At 40.8% G+C, this 22920-nt stretch overlaps 1 protein-coding gene across 1 annotated transcript; it reads left to right on the forward strand.

Annotated features, from left to right (window-relative positions):
- Positions 1–13652: 13652 nt before the first annotated feature.
- LOC115423443 (CCN family member 1) lies at positions 13653–22581 on the forward strand. The gene is made up of 5 exons (XM_030140261.1): positions 13653–13855; positions 15041–15254; positions 17018–17458; positions 17921–18099; positions 20068–22581. The coding sequence occupies exons 1-5, from the start codon at positions 13805–13807 to the stop codon at positions 20371–20373; spliced, it is 1191 nt and encodes a 396-aa protein (XP_029996121.1). The 5' UTR covers positions 13653–13804; the 3' UTR covers positions 20374–22581.
- The last annotated feature ends 339 nt before the right edge of the window (positions 22582–22920 follow it).

The raw sequence follows: 22920 nt of genomic DNA on the forward strand, positions 1-22920 counted from the left end.
GTGACTATGGGAGTGAGAATTTGTAAGCATTAATTATGGCCAGTGTAAACACATATACAGCTGGTATTGACACAAAGATGGTAGGAGAATGGTATGCCTTTAGCTGTAGATAGGCCTGTAACGGTACACATTCTGAACTGAACTGTTTCGGTACGCACCTGTTTGGTTTGGTACACAGCTGTACCGAAATGGCACAGTATGTTGAGAAAAAGAAAAATAAGACCAATGGCCCTGTAGCTTACCGGCCAAATTAAAGGCTTTGGGAAATGTGTCCAGATGCCATTTCTTATCACCCAGTTATGTGTATTTATTACATTTATAGAAATAGCCCATGTTTTGGTCATATCAGATCTATAAAAAATTCAAATTCCAACTTGATATCATTGATACTTACTGAGTTATTGTATCAATCCACTTCCAATCTCTTATAATGGGAAAATTTGTCAAAGTGGCACCAAATCCAGAATCAGATCCGAATCAAAATAATTTCAATACCTTGTGTTGACAGCATCATAAAGAAGCTGTATACCAAGTTTGAAGTCAATCAGAACTGTAGTTTCGGAGAAAAAGACAATTGAAATTTTTTCCCCATAAGAGCCCATGTTAAATTTTCTGTAAATTCCCGGATCCAGAAGAAGATCCTGATCAGCATGTGGCCATTATGTTTTGGTCATCTCCCCATCAGGGCTGTACTGTAGAAATTTCAACTTGTTATCATTAAGTTATTGCATCGATCCACTTTCTATCTCTTTTAATGGGGAAATTTTTCAAAGTCGCACCAAATCCAGAATCAGATCCGGATCCAAATAATTTCACTAACTTTTGTTGACATCATTATAAAGAAGCTGTATACCAAGTTTGAAGTCAATCGGAATTGTAGTTTCAGAGAAGAAGACGATTGAAAGTTTTGTAACAGACGACAGATGCCAGACGCCGCATGACGACAATAGCTTACGGCTTGTCGGCTGGTAAGCTAAAAAGGAATGAAAGACGTTGTTCGATCCGGAACTTTAAATCCGCACAAGTTCCACATGGACATATTGAAGGAGCACACATTGACCCGAAATACGAAATAGCAGCTGTTAAAAGGTTAAAAAAAACAACAAATATGATGTCAACCTGGAAGCAAGAGATTGAAGACCCTCCGCCATCATTACAGTCCCGTTTGGGATCACATCAGATCCCAGTGAAAGACAGCAATGGGGAAAGAGACGATGATAAGACGAACGGTGTCTGCCGCCTATGAACTACGGTATTTCTCACTTACACTGGCTCTGTCTGTCTGTTTCTCTCTCTCTCACACACACACTGTATAATAGAGGAATAGAACCAGGACTTGGATGTTGAAAGTATGTTAAGTTTCACTTTAGTTTCACGTCAGCGTTAGTTATGTTAGTTATGGACCGGAACCCCCCCTCTCAAAAAAAAAAACCTCTGTGTTTTTGACAAATCACACCCTGCACACACGCACAAACACACACACACACACACACACACACACACACACACACACACACACACACACACACAAGTGTGTGTCATTTGGCTAATTTTGTTGTCAATGTTGCTCTCCAGTTTGTTAAAAGAGAATACCAGTTTGCCCTCTTGTTAATGTTGCACTTCATGTGGAATTTTTTTGTTGTTATTTTTATGCAGAATGTGAACTGACAGAACTGTGATTTTTGCTGTTTGTTCAAAACTACCTTTCAGGGAAGAGTACAATACTATGGTTAAAAATACATTTAGTAATATTTTATTCAATTTATTTTCTATTTGATTTATAGCAGCAGAATTCTATTACTCCTGTTGTTCTATATTCTATTGTCTCCAAAAATTAGGGGAAAAATGTTCAAAACTTCATAAATGCATTAAAGACATTTTGAGGGGTTTTCTTTCTTTCTTCCCCTATCGAACTGAAAAAAAAAAAAAAAAAAAAAAAAAAAAAAATGAACCATGGCTTTCAAAACCGAAAATGTACCGAACTGAAAATTTTGTGTACCGTTACAGGCCTACTAAACACTAAATACACTAAACAGTTTTTTAGCTGTCCTAAAATAAATAATTTGGTTAATTTTGTTGTCAATGTTGCTCGTAAGTTTGTTAAAAGAGAATATAAGTTTGCACTCTTGTTAATGTTGCACTTCATGTGGAATTTTTTGTTGTTATTTTAATGCAGAATGTGAACTGAGAGAATTGTGATTTGATTTTTGTTTTGTTCAAAACTAACTTTCTGGGAAAAGTGCGATACTAATGTTTAAAATACATTTAGTAATATTTTATTTATTTTATTTTCTATTTGATTTATAGCAGCAGAATTATTTTATTCTGTTTTTCTATATTTTATTGTCTCCAAAAATTGGGGGAAATTTTTTCAAAAATTCATAATAAATGTATTAAAGACATTTTGAGCGGTTTTATTTCTTCCCGTTCTGAACCGAAAAAAAAAAAAAAAAAACGAACTGTGGCTTTTAAAACCGAAAACATACCGAACCAAAAATTTTGTGTACTGTCACAGGCCTAGTAGATAGTGTTGGGAAGTAGATGTGATTTTTATCAGTTACAGTTACTAATTAAAGGAAGGACTTTAGGAATTACATATGAATAGACTACATAGAATATAACAGTTGATAACACCAAGGCAGATGGCCATGTTGTCAGGTTAGGGTGACAATTCATTGCTGCACATTTCATTGCTGGAAGTTCAAAAGCATTTTCTCACTGACATCAGAAAAAAGCTCTACAGGGGGCAGCCATGGCCTTAGAAGTTTGGGGAAGGACCTTGTGACCAATCGAGCTGGTGTGCCCTTGAGCAAAGCACTTTGGGGCGGCCATGGGTCAGGTGGTAGAGTGGCTCGTCCAATACTGAAGGGTTGGCGGTTCGAATCCCGCTCTGTCCATGTGCTGTTGTGTCCTTGGGCAAGACACTTCACCCTCCTTGCCTCCAGTGCCACTCACACTGGTGTATGAATGCGTGTGAATGTTTGGTGGTGGTCAGAGGGGCCGTAGGTGCGAATTGGCAGCCGCGCTTCTGTCAGTCTGCCCCAGGGCAGCTGTGGCTACAGATGTACTTTACCACCACCAGAGGGAGAATGTGAGAGCGAATGAATAATGGATCAATAATGTAAAGCGCTTTGGGTGTCTAGAAAAGCGCTATATAAAATCAAATCCATTATTATTATTAATCCCCATTTGCACCCAGGTGCCTGACATGGCAGCCCACTGCTTCTAGTTTGCAGTGTGTGGTGGGTACCTGCGTGTTCAGGTAGTGGTAGGTTAAATGCAGAGGGTCAGTTTCAGTGTGTGTTGCCTGTCCACCTGTACAATGTATACTGACAAATAAAAAAAAATAAAAATTTTGATGCCAGGGTCCCCAGACTTTTTCAGCTAAAGAGCCGAAACAGAAAAAGAGTGCCCCCATGTTTTTACTAACTCTTTTGCTTTTCTGCTAAATAAACACCATTTGCTGCCTTATCCACATTAGGGAAATGTCTGGGATAGAATTTAAATTGTGGCTTGAAATATAACAGTCATTTCTATCATTGGCTTGCATAATGTTCCACACACAAAACCAACCAAACTGCCACCTAAAACTGTCCCTAAAAGTCTCACTCATTTAGATTCCTAAGCTTGGGAAAGGAAACTCTAATGCCATTTATATGGAGAGACATTTGTTTCTTTATTCATCAATCAAATAGAACAGATTTGCAACCAAAAAAGAGATTTGGGAGCAAAAAACAATAAGTGGAAATTAAAAAAAAAAGATAATTTTGCTTATAAATCAGTCCTCTTTGCTTGCAAGTTAAAAACTTTAGCTTTAAAATCAGTCATCTTTGCTTGCAAGTTCAAAAGTTTTGCTTGTGAGTTAAACTGCACCTAATGGGCAGAGCCGCGGGTACCGGTCAACACTAAGGGCCGGATCTACTAAAGGTTTGCATGTATTAAAACTTGTGCAAACTCATTGCACATGCAAAAAAAATGTACAAACTGAATTACTAACAGTGAGAAGTAAGGGTTGTGTCTTTCGAAGGTGCAAAATAGCGCGTCTGCATCCAGTTAGTACATTTGGCACAATGAATATGCAATATGGGGTGTTTACACACTATTGTGTGTGCTGGGAGGAGAAAATGTAAATATATTAATTTAGCACACGCAAAGTGATTTATCAAACCTGAAAGCAATTTTGCTCATAGAAACTGTGTCTATATTCACCACATCTCACAATTAAAAATGGGCCTGTGCAGTTGAATTAATGAAGAATTCAGACCCAAGCATAGCATTTATAGTTTATGTAGACCACAAGGAAATGTTTTAAAATGCACAATTCCATTTAAAAAAAAAAAAAAAACACAGCAAAACATCACTCCTTTAATAAGTGATCTGGAGGTCTGTCTTTAAAATTGCTCTCCATTATTCAGATCTCAGGTCAAATAGAAGCTTTGCAGTCTGCTGTATCAGGCTGTGATAAACAGGTCTGTATGACAGCTCACTCACCTGCCGAGCCAGACTTTCATAATTTTGTTTATTTGATAAAACACAGTTTTTTCCCCTGACATCTCCACTGTAGTTGTGGTTAATACATTTCACAAAGAAGACTGTAAAATGACTTTGCTTTATGAAGTTTTACTGTGTCAGGAAGCTAACCTTTAGGATGAGCTCATCTATCACAGCTTGCACATTACCCTGCAACTTTTGTCTAAAAATGATCACTTTTGGATCCCATTAGACCACGATAGCCAAACAGCAAACTGATGGCTTTAAAACAGCAGTTCAGGAATCAGTGGGTGACATCACGGTTCCCCTGTCCACTGATTATTTATAGTCTAAGTTCTGAAGGCCAAAAAATAGATTTTAAAATCTACAATGTCACCACAGTGCACAATCTGGGCAGCTATTAGTTAGAGTGTTTGAGAGCAAGTTTACTTCACATGTACAGTGGTCTTGATTTACATGTGCAGCAGTGGTGGCTGCTCGTCTTTCAGAGAGGTGAAGCTCATTGTTGGCTTACATAAAAAAAACTGTCAAATTATTTAAACATAAATTCAGCCCTCCGTTCCTTTTTTAGAAAATGGTCAGTGACCTTATCGTACCAAGTAGGCGTCTTTTCCAGGAACTTGACCAGTGTCCTCTCAATGGCCAGTAGAGCTAGGCTGCCTAGAAGGCCTTGGCCCATTGTGTTGTGGGTGTAGGACTTGAGCCTTTTTAAACAAGAGAAGCTCCTTTCTACACCTGCCAATGTAGCTCCAATTGTTGCCCCTAGTGACAACAGTTTGTATAGCTGAGGCATTGCACTGTCCAATTCCATATCTTTTAGAAAAATCAAGAAATCCCACAGTTTTCCCCTGTTACCCTTTAAGTCCTCATTCAAATACAGGACTTGAAACTCAGACCTCAGTCTCCCTGAATAAAAATATACACCATAACTTTTCAGAAGACTCTGGAAAGCCTCTTCTGGAAACACATCTCTCATGTCAGCAAACTTCCCTGGATTGACTAACTCTAAGAACCACAAACTTTTCAGATTTGAAAAACGCAAAGGAATCTGCTCTATGAGACTATTAAGGATGGCCAAGTACAGATTTCTGTAGCACTCGTGGGGATCCTGTAATTGGGAGAGACAGCGCTTTCTCATCGGCTCATCACGTTGGTCAGATATGAGACTTGCTGCTTTGTCATAAACAGCTTGGAAAATTATGTTAAATTGAAACAAGGAAGTACAATGAGTGTGTTTTATTTACAGTGCAAGAAATGAATAAGTAATTTCGTAGTGGTTTCTCTCTTGATTTCACAAGCAGAATGTGCGACGGTATTAAACTGAACTCTGTCAAGTGAAGGAGTATATCTCAAAACAGCTGTCAATCAAACGGGATTCAGCCTTTTGACTGATCCTCCAATCAGCACGAGGAAGCTCAGCGTCCAGCCGAGGTCCACTCACAGCTCCATTCACCCCCAGAGACGTGACATTGTGGCATTTATCCATTTACCATCCAGTTTTGAGGCAATGAAAAAAACTGTTCCATTCAGTCCCACTGAAGTCCATGGATGCTGAGCTTCTACGGGCAAATGCATTGACCATAGATCGTATGAAAAAACATTGCAATGGGAATGTATGAGAAGTTAACAACATCGAGTCCATTGATTTGTGATAAAGCTGATTCTGAATGAACTCGTCTTTGAGATGAACATGTTCTAACACTTTTGAAGTCAATGAAATGTCAATACAACCGCACATATTTGACCATTTAATTTTTGTAATTTTAGGGGAAGCTGAGCTTCCCTTGCAGTCTATGAGAAATTGCCTCTGATGTGCAGGTAACACAGAAAACAGAAACATTTTTGGCAGATTTTTGGCCAATGAATTACAGCTGCCATTTTGGGATTCAGAATTCATTATTATTATTATTATTATTATTATTATTATTGTTATTATTAATATTATTATTATTATTATTATTATTATTATTATTATTATTATTATTATTATTATTATTATTATATAGTACACAGCTCCATGTCCAGTGAGAATAATCCATGTTTTTGTTGCACTCTAATTAAAATAACAAACTCTAAAACAAAATTTACGCTCAAATAAAAATTTTTTTTGTCATAGTCGAACTATGTGACAACTAGTGCAAAACATATGAAAACATCCAAGCACAGGACTCAATTTCATGAAGACATTTGTTTGAAAAGTCCCCAAAGGGAATCAAATGGAATAAGTGATGTTACTACACTTCGATTGCATGTGCAAGAGGTTGTTTGGCCTGTAATCTATCATTTTACAGTAACTTTCCCATGGAGATACAGTATATGATGACACGTGTGCGCAGCATCAACTGACTTATGAATGTTTTCACATGTGTTTGTAACATCTCCATATCCTTCTCTCAGATCTCCTCTTATACCAATCTATACTTACCAAAAATATAAACACAACCCTCTAAAATGTGCAGTTTTAGTGTATTAGGGGGGTCCGGGGAGTCAGAAAACCAGTCAGTATCTTGTGTGACCACCATTTGCCTGACAGTGCAACACATCTCCATCACATAGCGCTGATCAGGTTGTTGGTTGTGGCCTGTGGAATGTTGGTCCACTCCTCTTCAATGGCTGTGCGAAGTTGCTGGATATTGACAGGAACTGGAACATGCTGTCATATACACTGATCGAGAGCATCCCAAACATGCTCAGTGGGTGACATGTCGGGTGAGTATGCTGGCCCTGCAAGAACTGGGATGTTTTCAGCTTCCAGGAATTGTGAACAGATCCTTGCAACATGGGGCAGTGCATTATCATGCAGCAACACGAGATGATAGTGGTGGACGAATGGCACAACAATGGGCTGTCACAGTATCTCTGTGCATTCAAAATGCCATCAATCAAATGCACCTGTGTTCGTTGTCCATTGCATACGCCTCACCATACCATAACCTCACGTTCACCATGGGCCACTTGATTCACAGTGTTTTTATCAGCAAACTGCTTGCCCACACAATGCCATACAGTACACGTGTAACCGGTGGTGTTGGACTCTGCGTTGTGTTCTTTTTCTCTCAATGACGAGACCCGCACGTATATTCTTGGAGGCAGTCTCCGTTTATTACTCTGACAAAATGGATAAAACATAACAACCTCCGGTCAGCATTCCCCATGTAAAACACTCCTGCACAAACCAAATAATAAAGAAATATGTTTAAATACATTATAAGTGCCTAATACAGCCTAAACTAGCTGGTTCATGTAAAAAAAATTAAATTAACAAAGGTTAAACCAAAAGTTTCTATGAACTACACGGCTGCTTACCTCTCCCACAGAAAACCGGAACAAAAGGGAGGAGGCAAAGGTGCGAAAACTCAAGTTATAGTGCGCAGCGTTACACTGTAAACGGTTCGATGGGGAACAGACCAAAACAAAAAGTTCCACACACACTGATCCGGAGGCCCACAGTGTCAGGTACTAAACCAAAAGAAATTAAAATAAAATGCACAGATTTTGTGTAATTATAACAATACGCAATATAATGTACATACCCACAGTGCTGCTAAATAATTGACCCTGTTACACATGCTGTCTGCTATCTGCACTGTACACTGAAAACTGGGGTTCATCCATGAAGAGAACACCTCTCCAAAGCGCCAGACGCCATCGAATGTGAGCATTTGCCCAATCAAGCTGGTTATGATGATGAACTGCAGTCAGGTTGAGACCCCAATGAGGACAACCAGCATGCAGACGAGCTTCTGAGATGGTTTCTGACAGTTTGTGCAGAAATTCTTTGGTTATGCAAACTGATTGTTGCAGCAGTTGTCTGGATGGCCGGTCTCAGGCAATCTTGGAGGTGAAGATTCCGGATGTGGAGGTCCTGGGCTGGTGTGGTTACATGTAGTCTGGAGTTGTGAGGCCGGTTGGATGTACTGCCAAATTCTCTGAAACGCTTTGGGAAACAGCTTATCATAGAGAAATGAATATTCAATTCACGGACAACAGCTCTGGTGGAAATTCCTGCAGTCAGCATGCCAATTGCACACTCCCTCAAAACTTGCAACATCTGTGGCATCATGCTGTGTGATAAAATTGCACATTTTAGAGTGGCCTTTTATTGTGGCCAGCCTAAGGCACACCTGTGAAATAATCATGCTGTCTAAACAGCATTTTGATATGCCACCCCTGTGAGGTGGATGGATTATCTTGGCAAAGAGAAGTCCTCACTAACATAGATTTAGGCAGATTTGTGAACACTCTTTGAGAGAAAAAGGCCTTTTCTGTACGTAGAAAAAGTCTTAGATCTTTGAGTTCAGCTCATGAAAAATGAGAGCAAAAACAAAATTGTTGTGTTTATATTTTTGTTCAGTGTATGTTTCAGTATTTGGGAAACCAACAGTAGAGTTCCTGTTCTTGGTTTAAAAATAACTCTGGGACTTAAATTCCTTGCCCCCCTGCTCTCACCCTTTCTTACTCTCCTAACCTCTTTGGCTTGTTTTTCTTGTCTCTCTCCTCTGCCTTTTTAACAAGATGTACAGTTATTTTTCCTTTTTTCTTGCCGCCAATAGTATTATTTGATGAATATATGCAGAGAAAATGTAAAGGAGTACAAATGGCACACAGGTGATGACAAAATAACCGCACCAGTGTATGTTAAACTTATGTGTTTACTAGTAGGCTATGTCCTCAAAAGAGATGAAGAGGGTTCCTGTCTCAAAGGAGCGTCACTGCAGGTGTGGCAGGAGCTCTCCTGAACAAATACTCCACACCTGTCTTCCTGCCCCCCACATTTCCTTCACACACTCATTCACAGATACACAAAGCATCCCTCATGGAACAAGGTTGTGCTACTTCGGCCAATGAATCATCTGCCTTTGTTCTTCTGACACTAATATTTTTCTGGCTCTTTGTAAGTCTCTTCCACCTCCTGTTCTCTTATTATTTGCCCCTCTCATGTTTTTCAAGGTTCGATCCCACCTTTTTCCCTTCCCCTTCCTTTTCTATGTCACCCTGCCCCACCATTCCTGTGACTGGGAGGTTTTCAAGTGAAGTAAATGTGTGTCACTGTAGCCATTACGAGTTGACGTTTGCTGTCAGCTCAGAATGTGACGGTCAGTGCACAGAGCCAGTTCTTAGTGGCAGTGTCTATTCCCATGGGTAAATAATGCCTCTCCTTTTAATGTCTTGGAAATTCTGCATGTTTGTTTGTTATGTCTAGGATGGAAGCCACTGAGGTTGAAGTGGAATGGACATGTTTTTTGATGAGTCAATGGAATTCAAAAGTGAACTCAACAACAACATACTTCTCTTCTGCAAAACTGGCGGTTTTTCTCTCGTTTTCCCTTTACGTGTTGTTTACATGGGCCTGTTACATCACCTCCGCGCCCTGACAGAGAGAGATGGATTGTGTGGGAAGAGGATGGAGGTTTGGTGAATACATAATTTAACCTTCTGTGTAGCCCTATGTGTGTGTATCTGTACAGTTGTGAGTGCTTGTAGAGTAGCTGATATGCAAATGTGCTTGTGCTGAGGGTGTTTGTGAGTGGATAAGTTCATGTCTGTGCTGCAGAAGCCCCCTGAGTACACACCACTCTACATAATCCTGGTTAGTGCAGGGACTAGTTTATACGGGATACAGTATCTCCCCTGTTGGCACAAATGATTGCAGGCATCCCTCTTCTTAATGATACATTTTAGGGTAAACTGTGAGGGAAAACAACAATTTAACCACCCACAATACTTCTCTCTGCATTTCAACAAGCAACCCACAGCATATGCCTGGGTCACCATGGAACTGTTTAATAAAATGGTGTGCCTGAGCATGCTCAGATGTGTCAAGACCCACCTTTTTAATTTGGCTTCTAACTGATGCTTCTGTTTTATCTACTCAAAGGTTTTATAGTTATATTTAATATATATATATATCTTAAGATTCTTTTAACCAGTGCTTCTGTTTTATCATTTTAATGTGTAATATTTTTATTATTTTCATATATGTCTTAAATTTAGCTTCTTTTAATCAATTCTTTTATATCTTTTTAATGTTTCTTATTCTCTGGTGTTTCATCAGAGGGAGCCCTCCATGCCGGGGGGCGGCTGCGGACTCCGGGGGCTGTGGCGCCTTCTCTCACTGGGGTCCGCTCCTTTCTGGTGGGTGGGGGTCCCAGTTGGCCCTCTCCCACTGGTTGGGATGCGGGGCTGTGTTGCTGGTGCGTGGTTGCTGGGGTCGGTGGCTGCCTCCTGGTGCGGATGGCTCCCTGAGACAGCGCCTCCTCTTTTACTTTTACATTGTTGTTCTGGTCTACCTGTGCTCAGCCAGTCTTCTTAAGTATGTGTGAGCTTGTGGGTTTGCATATATATATGTGTGTGTGTGTGTGTGTGTGCGTGCGGGTGAGTGGGTGGGTGTGGGTGGGGGGCGGTACTGATTTTTAAACTGATATGTAAAGCACTTTGTGCTACAGTTTTTAATGTACGAAAAGTGCTACATAAATAAAGATTATTATTTATTATTTATTATTATTATTTGTGCCGCACAAATGGAGTGCAAAAAACCCATTAAACTTCTAGGAAATTTTTTTTATTTTTCTAAATACAAAAATAACCTTGTGAAGCATATTTTTCATTACAAAAGTAATATAATTTCAACCATCCTGTACACATTTTTGAAGTTTCAGTTTTTATTTTAATATCATTGTAGTCGTCTTCTGCTGCTTTATTGGTATGATCAACATTTAAAAGTTCAGTATCTCACCCTGTCCTGCCAGGATTTGTTTTGTATGTTTTAGGCATTTTAGTTAAAGCTGCAGGAACTGAAATCAGGGGGAAAAAATGTGAGAGCATATATTCTTTCCATTTGCAGCTCTCTCCCCTCAGTCCAAATGAAAAGACTAAAGCCCTATCTGAACAGGACTTTTACTTATGGATCTCTGGTGACTTGGAAATTAACCCCTAATGACTGTGTGTTTATTGGCACATTCACATGGAATAAGCAAAGTGTTTTGACATCCAGAATCACCACTTTACAGATATTAAAAGACAGAAAAACATTCCCCTCTGTAGCTGCTATGCATGTCATCCATCATCTTTTCAGATGTTACTTGTTTTGGTGGATCTAAGTTTCCTCTTTCACTAAATCTTCATGCTATTTTGTGACATGAGCCTGAATTTGCTCTCAAAATGGATTACATAAATCTTCAACCAGGAAATAGACTGAATGAATGCATGACATAAACAAAAAATGTTGAAAGTCTGCCTTCTACTGAACACCTCCAAGACCAAAGAATTCATGATGGATTTCATAAAGTCTAAACCCCCTCTTCAAACAGTCAACATATGTGTGGGGGACATTAACCTGGTGCTGACATATGAAAATCTTAGTGTGCATGTTTTCCCAATTACCTGTAGCTAGTGAACTTCTCTATGCTGCTGTCTGCTGGGGTGGCAGTATCAGTCAAAACGATGCAAAAGCTACACAAACTGGTGAACAAAAAAAAGCTGGTTCTGTTTTTGGAGAGAAGCTGGACACCACTGTGGATGGACTATGATGGAGAGATGCATAGTGAGGTAGGTGGACTACATCTGAGAAAATCCACATCATTCTCTTCATCTTATTTGAACAAACCGGAAAAGCAGCTGCAGTGGATGATTCATTAATATGCAGAACTGAGAGGTATAGAATTTCCTTCATGTCCACTACCATCAGAGTCTACAACACCTTAGTCTAATGATTCATGCATTGATGACTGGTTGTTTTTGTTTAGTTTTCTGTAAACATTCTTAATGATGATTTTTGCTTAATGACTCTAAAAAACTTGTATCTACTGCAGTTTTAAAGTGATAGCCACTCTACATTAGAACAATGAGAAAATAATGAATAGGAAGTCCACTGGCTACAAAAAAATAAAATAAAATAAATAAATAAATAAATAAATAAATAAATAAATAAATAAATAAAATAAATAAATAAATAGTGGTCAGTGTTGTTCTTGTCCAATTTGGGCTTACTGGTTAAGAGGACAATAACTGTGAGCCACACCCAAATATTGTTGGTGACACTAATGCCCATTGACACTAGATGCCACCCAGAAAGTAGAAAAATTGAAAAGTAGAGTCTAGAACAGACAAAATCAGCAAGGGTCCTCTATGTTTCAATCCATTTTCTAAAATTCAGCAAGAAATTTTTTTTTTTTTTACTACATTGACAAATGCATTTGCTTAACACAAGACAATTTATGATATTTAAGGACATTCAACTTCTTTCAAGTGGTGCTGCTTTCACAGTTTAGGGTATCTTTGTGGATCAGCTCAGGTGCTGTGGATGATTGGTTTCCTGTGTGTGTGTGCAGGCATGACAGGAAGATTATCCAGACCTCCGTTGTGCACTCCTCAGTGAAAACCCCAAACCAAATATAGTCCATTCTTGACTGTTTACATGGCGTATAACTATATGTGTGTGAAAGAAGATTGAGGTGGCCTGGGAACCTCTGAGTAGGTAACAGGGATGTGGGGGCTAAAAAGCAGGATATGGAGGTAGGAAAATGAGTGATGAATTGCATGGGGAGATTATCATAGTCATTTTCAACATCACTATAACTCAATCATGTAGTTGTGCTCAGCTCCAAGGAACACTCAGCTCTCCTTGTATATGTACTTTATCTGTCCAGTTCTTGTCTAAAAGTATTTTTATAAAGCAAAGGAGGAAATTCCTCGCTGTTTTCTATGGCTGCTCCAGTATTAATGTAGCACAGACTTGCAGCTGAGTATATTTATTTTACTTTTCACAAAGCAGCAGCCGGGATAGAGGTATGCGTGTGAAAAGAACTTTAAAGCATCGAAAATATTATTTTCGCTGATATATAAATAAATAAACACCCAAAAGCCAGGTCCTCTTTGGAATGTAGTAATTCTGATTTTTTATGAATGACTGCATTCATGCTCGGCCACGCCCACAAAGAAAAAAAAGTCCTCAGCTCTCTCCCCTGTTGGAGCTCCAAGACATCCCCCACCACCCCTCCCTCCCTCCCTCCTCCTCCTCCTCCTCCTCCTCCTCCTCCTCTGTTGGGGATACCTTGGCCGCGCGCCTGCCTCCTAATTGGCTAGAGGAGGTCTGGAGTGGGCGTGGCCGTCATAAAACGCACGGGGCTGATATAAAAACAAGCCTCAAACTTTGATCGATGAAATTTTTTAAAAGTGATGGAGGACACTTGAGGACCATTGGATTTAACCTTTGTGGACATTGTTTCTGCTTTGTGGAGGATTAAATTCATATTGCTGCGACATTAATTACAGCCGTTGTTTTTATTCTTCTGTATGTGAATCTCGTGACAACATGGTGATACTGCTATTATTCGCTGTCTTGCAAGTGATGACCATCGGCTCGGTAAGTGTTGGGGAAAATAAAAACTTCCTGTCTTGTGCCTTTTGTAAACACTGAGGAATAAAGACTCACGTGCCTCGCCCTCCAGCGGATTCCGTTGTCTGGCTGCATTTTTTATATAGACTAATCTTCCATACTTGTGCTCTGCTGGAATTCACTCCTCTGCTCCTTATTTGTGATTACAAATGTAGAATATTTGATCATATGATTCCTGCATTAGGGTTGGTGGTGTTTCAGCTCTGAAGGGAATCACAATACAGAATTAGGATATACAAGGTGAAATGTCTTTAAAACTGCCTCAGTTGGCACTATTTAATAGTAAAACATCAGGTAAAAAAAAAAAATCACACTTAGATGCAATAGATCTTTTGTAAACTACTTGTACATTTTAATTGACCACTGTGAGACTACAGTAATATTATCCAACAGTTATTATACCAGTGCAGATAAAAATACACTTAAGGTCATTGTGAACTCATTGTATGCCATTAGTATGACCAGGAAACATTTTGTAGCTATCTTAGAAAATGTTTGTGGTGCATTGAAGCCAAGTATATGCCAAAAATAGAAAGTTATTGTCCCTGCTTTGTGCAATGTCATGTCAAACTTTCATACCCACCTAAGACACAACAGCAGTGAGTGGACAGCAGAGTGCAGGGTGGGAGTGTGTGTGTGTGGGTGCTTTGGCTGAGACTGAAGTTCAATGTTTAATCCACAAACTGGCTAGAGTTTAGAAAATGGAAAAGTCAGGAAGGGATCTCATTAGGTGTGGACAGTCAGATTGGCAGTTCCATACCATGAACCAGGCACCCAGTTGGAATTGTTGGAGAGAAACAAAAGGTGAAGGAGCAGGGAGGCAGGTGGGGAGGTGGTGGTGGTGGTGGGTGGGGGTTTGAGTCAGAGAACGTCTCTTTCATCCCTGCTCACCCTGGCGAATGCCAAGCGGAAGGCGAATGAGGGTTACAGATATCCCTGTGGGGTTTGGGACAGTGCTGGGTATTCAGCGAATGTTTAAGCCACACACACTTTCAGGAATTTCTGTGATCTGTGTAACATGAGTCAAACTATTGTCCTGCTTGGTTCCAGTGTGGCTACATGGAAAATGAAGTAGTATATTTAGGTTTAACCAAAGTGCACAGTGGTGTAAACACCCTCCAAACTACAGTGGCTGTGTGTTTCTTCCTTTAGGTGAGTGCTGGCTGTCCAGTGGTGTGCGAGTGTCCTGCGGGGCCCCCGTCCTGTCCCCCAGGGGTCAGCTCAGTGCCCGACAGCTGTGGGTGCTGCAAGGTGTGCGCCGCCCAGCTCAACCAGGACTGCCACGAAGGACGGCCCTGTGACCACCACAAAGGCCTGGAGTGCAACTACGGCAACGATGTTGGCCGTACCCACGGCATCTGCAGGGGTATGTACTGAAAGAGGTGGAGCATCACTTCCACATAGAGTTTTGGGGTTTAGTTAGGGATTAGCTCGGGGTTGAGTGAGGGAATGTGTAACTTCAGGGTGGAGAGATCTAGCTTCAGAGCCAAGCGGCTGCAGTTTTTTTTCTTTGATAGGGGGCTTGAGGTTTTGAAGCCCGTGCCACGTTTCAAAAACAGAGCACCTTCATGAGTTGTGACTGAAACCTGGCCAAGTCGGGGATTTATATAAGTTGTTCAGTGTGTACACAAACAGCCCTATGAAACACACAAACACGCACACACACACACAGTGGTATTTTTATATGTGTGTTTATTTGGGGGTGTTTCTATATAGAGGGGGGTATCCGGGGTGTTGTATGGGGAGTCCCACTGAGGGGGTGAAGGGGACAGGACATTGTAAACAAGTCAAAATTCCTCTCTGATCTAAGAATAGAGCTCGCTTCATAAATCTAGAAATAGTGTGTCTCTCCTGCTCTTCTGATCTACCTTTCATGAATATTAAGTGTATTTACACTCAAACCTCTTCCTGTTTGTTCTTTCTTCCTGTTTTTTTTTTTTTCTCACCCTCATATAGATGTAGAACACTCTGACAAGGGTGGTGGTGGTGGTGTGTGTGTGGGGGGGTGTACAGAAATACACATACTGCTTCTACTTGTGAGACCTTCTTGATATTTTAGTTAAATCTCATGACATATGTGGACAGTCAGTGTTTGTATTTAAGAGGCATTGAGGTTAAACTTAAAACTATTCCCTTTTCTTTGTCATTTCGGCTGTTATGTTCTGTGAGCCTGCCATACAACACAGTGAATAAATACATAAGAGAGGTTGGCTGATATTACATATAAATTAATCTGACATAATATTGATAGGTCAGAGCAGGAAAAAAAAGACAGATTTCTAATTAATTTACCATTATCACTGCCATCCCTTAAGGGTTCTGTGTGTGAGATTTAGATGGATCTAATTGAAGAAACTGACCATAATTTTTGCAATAATGTTAGTCTCCTTAGTGTATAAAAACATGAATATAAGAACTGTTGAGTGACAAACGCTGAGAAGAAGGTCTTTATATCTACAGAAGGAGCAAGTCAATTCCAAGGATGCATGTTGCAGATTTTCACTGTAGCTCAGAACAGAGTTCCTCATTTCCATTTCCAGGTTTAGTTTGATGTCCGGTGAGTTTATATCATTATTAACTGAGAGCACGGAATGGACAAACCAACCACTGGCTGAAATGGGGCCTTTTGCATTTATTCACATTTTCCTGCTATTTCAAGGGTAAGTTGATGGGTGTTCAGTTGGTTGTGATATGCAATTGCACCATTAGATGCCACTAAATATTACAGATTGAATCACTAAACACATTAAAAAAAACCTGCTTAAATGAACATCAAACTCAAAGTAATGAATCAATAAAGATAATACCACTGAACGTCAAGTTTCCTGAAATAAGTCTCTCTTGAAGAGATTTTGTTTTTTTGAGCTTAACTCAAGTCTACTCGAGACACGTAATATTATGCACCGGCAACGACTGAAGTGAAGTTCTACTGACATCCTTTCTGCAGTGATTAATCACTCAAATATGATTTCCTACTTTTTGCCTTTGTCTCACATCATGACATCATGAAATGCAATATCGCAGAATATCTATGTTGTGCTACCGTCACTGTCATGGGCGTTGTCTTGTGATAGTATTGCGTTTCTGATTCCCACCTCTAATTCTGATCCCTCCTTCTCTTCACTTCAGCAAAGGCAGAAGGGCGTTCCTGTGAATACAACGGACGGATTTATCAGAATGGTGAGAATTTCCGTGCTGGTTGCAAACACCAGTGCACCTGCATCGATGGAGCGGTGGGCTGTGTTCCTCTCTGCCCCACCCATGTCCCCCTGGCGTCCCCTTCCTGCCCTGCCCCGCAGTTGGTCAAGGTGCCAGGCCAATGCTGCCTCAGCATCGACTGCCACAAGGGAACTACCATAGTCCCTCCAGTTCACCGCAGACCTCAGCCTCCTGCCTACCCGCCTTACCCCTTCATCCCTTACCCAGCCTACCCTTACTTGAAGCCTTATTCAAAACCTTATCGGAAGCTGTACCCCTACAAACCCAAAAAGGAGAAGGACAATCTGGGCAATGAGCTGGTGGAGGTTGGACGCAAGTGGGACAAGCCACGTGGACACAATCACCTTGCAGGTAAGAGTCTCTGTGTTGCCTCAGAGGTGCCATCTGTTTCCTCTGTGCTGTAAAGCATCATGTTTATGTTTTAGCCATTTTAACCCGTTTACGGACAAACAGGCCTACTGTGAGCTTTCCCCCTGCACCAGCCTGTGCGTATGTCAGTGTTTATGTGAGGCTTGTTTTCCACTGGCTCCTTGCACACCAGAGGTGCTTGCTCAGTCTCGCTCTCATACACACTGCTCTCACACAGCACATACCTCTGTCACCCAGCTTTCCCCTCTCTGTAATCACCCTCTCTATGCGTCAGTGTTGCCTGTTCACTGAATGAGGCTACTGTGCTTTGCATCTCTCTCTCAGAACCTCTCTTTCTCCCTCTCTCTCCCACTGGCCCCTTTTCCCCCAGTTTGCTGATCTAGCTTCTCTACCACTGACCCTTTATATTTCCCATTATCCCTCTCTCTCCATCTCCTCTTGTAGCGTGGAGACAGGTGGGAGATCAGTGTGTGGTTCAGACTACTTCCTGGTCCCAGTGTTCCCGGAGCTGTGGGATGGGCGTTTCTTCTCGTGTTACCAATGACAATGCCCGCTGCAAGCTGATCAAGGAGACGCGCCTGTGCAACATTCGGCCCTGCAGCTCCATGTCGATCCCTGTCAAGGTGAGGAATGTGTGTATGTGCTTTTAAGATTCTCTTCAAGGGTTGGTTAGATCACAGTGTTTCCTCTAATGGCCCACAACCATCTAGTGCAGCCACAAAGCTAAACAGATTCAGGAAAGGATTGCTCTCAAGGGGCCAGACCGGTATTAATATCATGCCACAAATTCAGTGCCTGTCCCCCCTTGAGGCACCCCCATGAAGTCTTTTCTGGTCTATTCTGTCTATTCGCGGTTCTGTTGCTGTGTGGGCATCATCTGTGGCAGTGTGATCACAGGGCTGATTGGACCACATTTCCCCCCCTCTGCAGATTCACACTCAGATTTTGTTTGACCCTCTGTAAATGAACACATTAAAATGTAACGCAAAGCAGCTTGGCGACTTTCTAACTCTCCCAGAATGGAGGAATGAACAGATATAGCTCATAGACTTCACTGAATTCACCTTCAAATGAACAGATTTACATTAACATATTTATTAAGTATGACCATCACACCCACATTTTATATAGTTGTAGCCAGTTTTTTTAATTTAACAGTTTTACAATCTAAGATTGTTTAATGTCTTTAACCAGGATATCCCCTGGACTGTCTCCCAACATTTTTGTTGCAAAATGCACCTCAGTACAAAATCTAAATAGTTGTTTAAAATAGATGCATATTGAGAATGGTTGCAAAGTTCTAACACTCTCTCTAACCAAGAACATAAGGAACATAAAGCTTAATTGTTACATTGGAATGGAATGGGTTTTAATGCAGTTTTTGCATTAATGATGTATATTATCAACAGGGTCAGAGCTACCTCTGTAGGGATTTGGTCTAAGGGTTTAGGAAGGATGATCTAAGAACTGTACATATGATCATTTTGTATTGTTTGATTTATAGGCTGACTGATATTTTAGATACTGTTGTTAAATATGACTAATTCACAGCTTTCATCAATAATAGCACTGGCGAACTGACAAACCACAAACCCACTCAACTTCGTTACAGTTCCCAGACATGGACTGGTTAAAAAAATGAACAAAAATAAGCAAATTCTTGATTTGATTTAATGTTTTTCATATAGAAAAAAAGTAATTGCTACACTTGGGTAAAAAGAAGTGTGTCATGCTTAGTTCACTGTTTGTGCACACCTAAAACAGAAGTGAAAAATAATTTAAACTACTTCAAGGATCGACAAAAAATACAGTACTGAATATACAAATCTAGGTATGATATTTTTCTTTAAAGACCTCTATAAGTCTCTACTGAAAAACCCAGAATGCAGATATGTTCATTTAATAATGTTCAGTATTTTCAATCTTGGCATGATGCCTTCATCCTTTATCTTAAAGTTGGCTCCAAAATAGTTGTCATGTCCCGAATCCTCTACATAAGTAAATGCCCAATGTTCAGATCATAGATAAAAACATTTTACACCTTAAGCCAATGAATGTGAGAATACCCTGACAAATAATGACACCTCTGCATGGACATCATCCTTCACAGTGAAAGGTTATAGTGAAGAAACATGAAAATACACTTGTGTTCCAGTGTTTTTCAGAAGTTCACCTTTAAAAATGCCTCTGAAAGGCACCAAGTGGTAGATTTTTCAGTATAAACCTGCTACAAAGGCACATGCATAAATCTCTGAACTCACTGCTCTTATATGTTTGTGGTCCATGTGATCCTCTCCCACACTGAACCTGCGACGCTGTGGCTGTTTGCAGCTCTCACTGGCCCTTTGTTGTGTGATTTAAGGAGCACTCCATTCGCCCACTCTTGCATTTCATCCACAACCCCCTCAGAAACATTCAGCCCCCCATGCACCTGTTTCACTGTGCTCTCCTGATGTTTGTTGAGCTGTTGTGGGTGTTAATGTGTATCCTTAATCATTGGCATATTCTTCGCTCTAGCACTTATCTGATGTTCTGACCTTTATTTTGTTCTCCATCTGTGCTCAACGAATCATTTCTTTTACCCTCCACAGAAAGGAAGAAAGTGCTCTCGTACCCATAAGGCCCCTGAACCACACCGCCTGTCGTATGCTGGATGCAGGAGCACTCGCCTGTATAGGCCCAACTACTGCGGTGTATGCAGGGATGGCCGCTGCTGCTCCCCCCGCCGTACACGCACCGCCTCCGTCACCTTTGCCTGCCCTGACGGTGAACGCTTCAACAGGTCTGTGATGTTCATCCAGTCCTGCAAGTGCAGCGACGAGTGCAACCACCTGAATGAGGCTGCCATGCCTCCACAGAGATGGCTCTATGGAGACACACACAAGTTCATGGACTAGTGGTACTATCCCCCCGATATACATTCCTGCAAAAACTCACAAAAAAGACTAACTCCTCCCTCTAGTAATCCCCATTATAGAATAGCTGTCCCTAGTGTATCTATGAGTAGACGCAAGCAGGTGCACAAGTCAAAACATCTTTTCTGGAGAATTATTTGGGGAAGAATGGGGAGAATAACGAATTGAACGGGTGTGACTCAGAAATAGCAAAATGACCAAGCCCCTGCTTTAGTGTAGATAAAAAGTTGTTCTTCACAGAACATGGATGCTGCAATGCACCAAATGACCCCTGAACTCTGAGACTGAACCCTTTTGTTTGGGGACAACGGAGTGAAAGCAGATACACAAATAATGGTGGCTTGTGTTAATGAGCAGACCAGCTACCAGAAAACTGGTCTGATTTGAAACTAGCTGGGATCACGTGTGCTCTGGGATATGATAAACCAAATGAAGATTCATGGAGAAGACCTGACAGAAAAGACTGGGATGCAGAAGATGGAGGAGCATCTCATGTGTTCTGACAGGAATGGGGCCTCTTGTGTCTTTTGTGGTATTTATTCATTGGTATTTATTGTTAAGACAAACATGATGACACAGTGGCCTGCCACCAGAGAAGGCAGCGTTGCTATGTTTGGAGTGTCGCCGTGGCTGAGCGGGGATCTGAGAGGGACAAAACAGCTGAGAGCTGTCAGTTGTGAGGCAAGAGGAGGACTTGTACAGATCTGGGGCTCAACCCCAGGATCACATCAGAGGTCCGAGCAGTCAGAAAAAAACCTTTATGTAATGATGGATGATGAGGCCGCAGCTATTGAGAGGATGAAGAGGAGGTATGTACTGGAAAAAGACAGAGTTGAACCTGATGGGTCAGGACTTTGTAAGCACTAGTGGGGAATATGTCAAAGGTTGTTTACACAGCTGGACTCATCCCCTGCCTTGCCTCTACAAGAAACTGAGACATTTAGCAAGCACCAGAAGAACAAGCATGGGATTCTGGCGTCAAGAAGTCGACTGCCTAATTCTGTGCAAATTACAATCCTGACTCTGAGGAGCAGTGAGAAAAAAACAGTCACTCTCTGGTTTGCTATAAAAATAAAATGTTAAAACTGTGTGTGCTGAGGTAAACATGTAATTTGTGACTGGTGGGTTTGAACCGCTCTGCTGTGCAACCCAGTCTGTAATCTAACAACAAGTAACATTTGCCAGCTCAACAAAACAAAACAATAACTCATGCTTCTTCTACGTGTTTAAGTGGTGTCTATTTCTGAGTACTATTTAAGTTTGTGTTGTCAGCTGACATCACCATTGAGAACAGAGGAACTTTGTGGCCCTGTGGAGGATGGGACCCTGTTCTTCTGGGGAAACTTTCTGTTGGCTGCACCTAATGGGTTTTTAAAGGCATAAACAGGGGGATTCTGTTTAATCCTGTCATTTGTGGGGGATTTGCTCTGAACACATCTTGCTTACCTTGGACTTCATGCACCTTATGCCAGTCTTGAGTCATGAATGCAAATGTCATGTGGATGATGGAGAGATCATGTCAGACTGAATCTCTCTCTGAATATTTTAAATGAGTGATTAATTATTTCAAGCACCATTCATTATTTTTGTTTTTTTCTCTTGTGACTTTGCAGTTTTCTGTGAAGAGATATTTGCATTTTCTACAGTAGGCTTCTTTAGTTAAGAGACTGCTGCGTCTTAACCTTACAACCTTGATAATGGGTTTTAAGGTGCTAAAACTTGTCTAAGTTTCCATTACAACTTGCCTTTGTAGAAGCTGTGGTTTTGGTACTGTATGTGAAGTATTTGTTACATGAAACCATAGAGCAGCTATGTACAGATGCATTGTTACCTTCTTTGTAGTTATATCTGCTGTATAAGGGCCAATCCTTTAACTGAGTTATACTGAAAGTAGTCCTTTTATAGTTTAGCACTGAACGAGGCAGGGTTCAGATGCTTCTGAGCATTACGTGCCAAATGAAAAGTATGATGATTGCATGTCTACTGGTGTACATTAAAACCATCTGTAATAATAAAGTCACACTTTATCGATTTAGGATTATGAAGGGAGAAAAGGACCCTGGCTCCAAATGAAGTCAATGTGTTAGACTTTTAAATTGTAGAACTGCTGATGGCCACTAGATGCTGGCTCTAAAAAGGCCTACGTTGAGCCTCTCTCGAAAAAGTAAGACAATAAATTTTTTTTCAGGAGTAAGTTTGTTCTTATTTTTTTATTGGGACCCTCTGATCCATCTGTAAATTACTGGTCCATTAACAAGACTTGTTCTAATATAAGGTTTTGGTGGCTTTGACAGCTGTCATTGGCAGTCAGCTCATCCCACAGTTTGACAGCTTGTTCACCAACTAAAACTTTTTTTTTTCCCCTTATTTAGAGAGCTTGACTGTAGTTGTGGTTAATGGGTTACACCAACCAAACTGAACTGTTGCACAAATATTTGAAATTTACCATTTTACTGTGCCAGTAAGCTTCTCTCATTCACTCGCCCATGGCCTTTTGCAGTCCTGAAGCTCGCCCTCTAACATGTTGCT

Source organism: Sphaeramia orbicularis, chromosome 8, assembly GCF_902148855.1.
Source record: "Sphaeramia orbicularis chromosome 8, fSphaOr1.1, whole genome shotgun sequence".
NCBI classification, from domain to species: Eukaryota; Metazoa; Chordata; class Actinopteri; order Kurtiformes; family Apogonidae; genus Sphaeramia; species Sphaeramia orbicularis.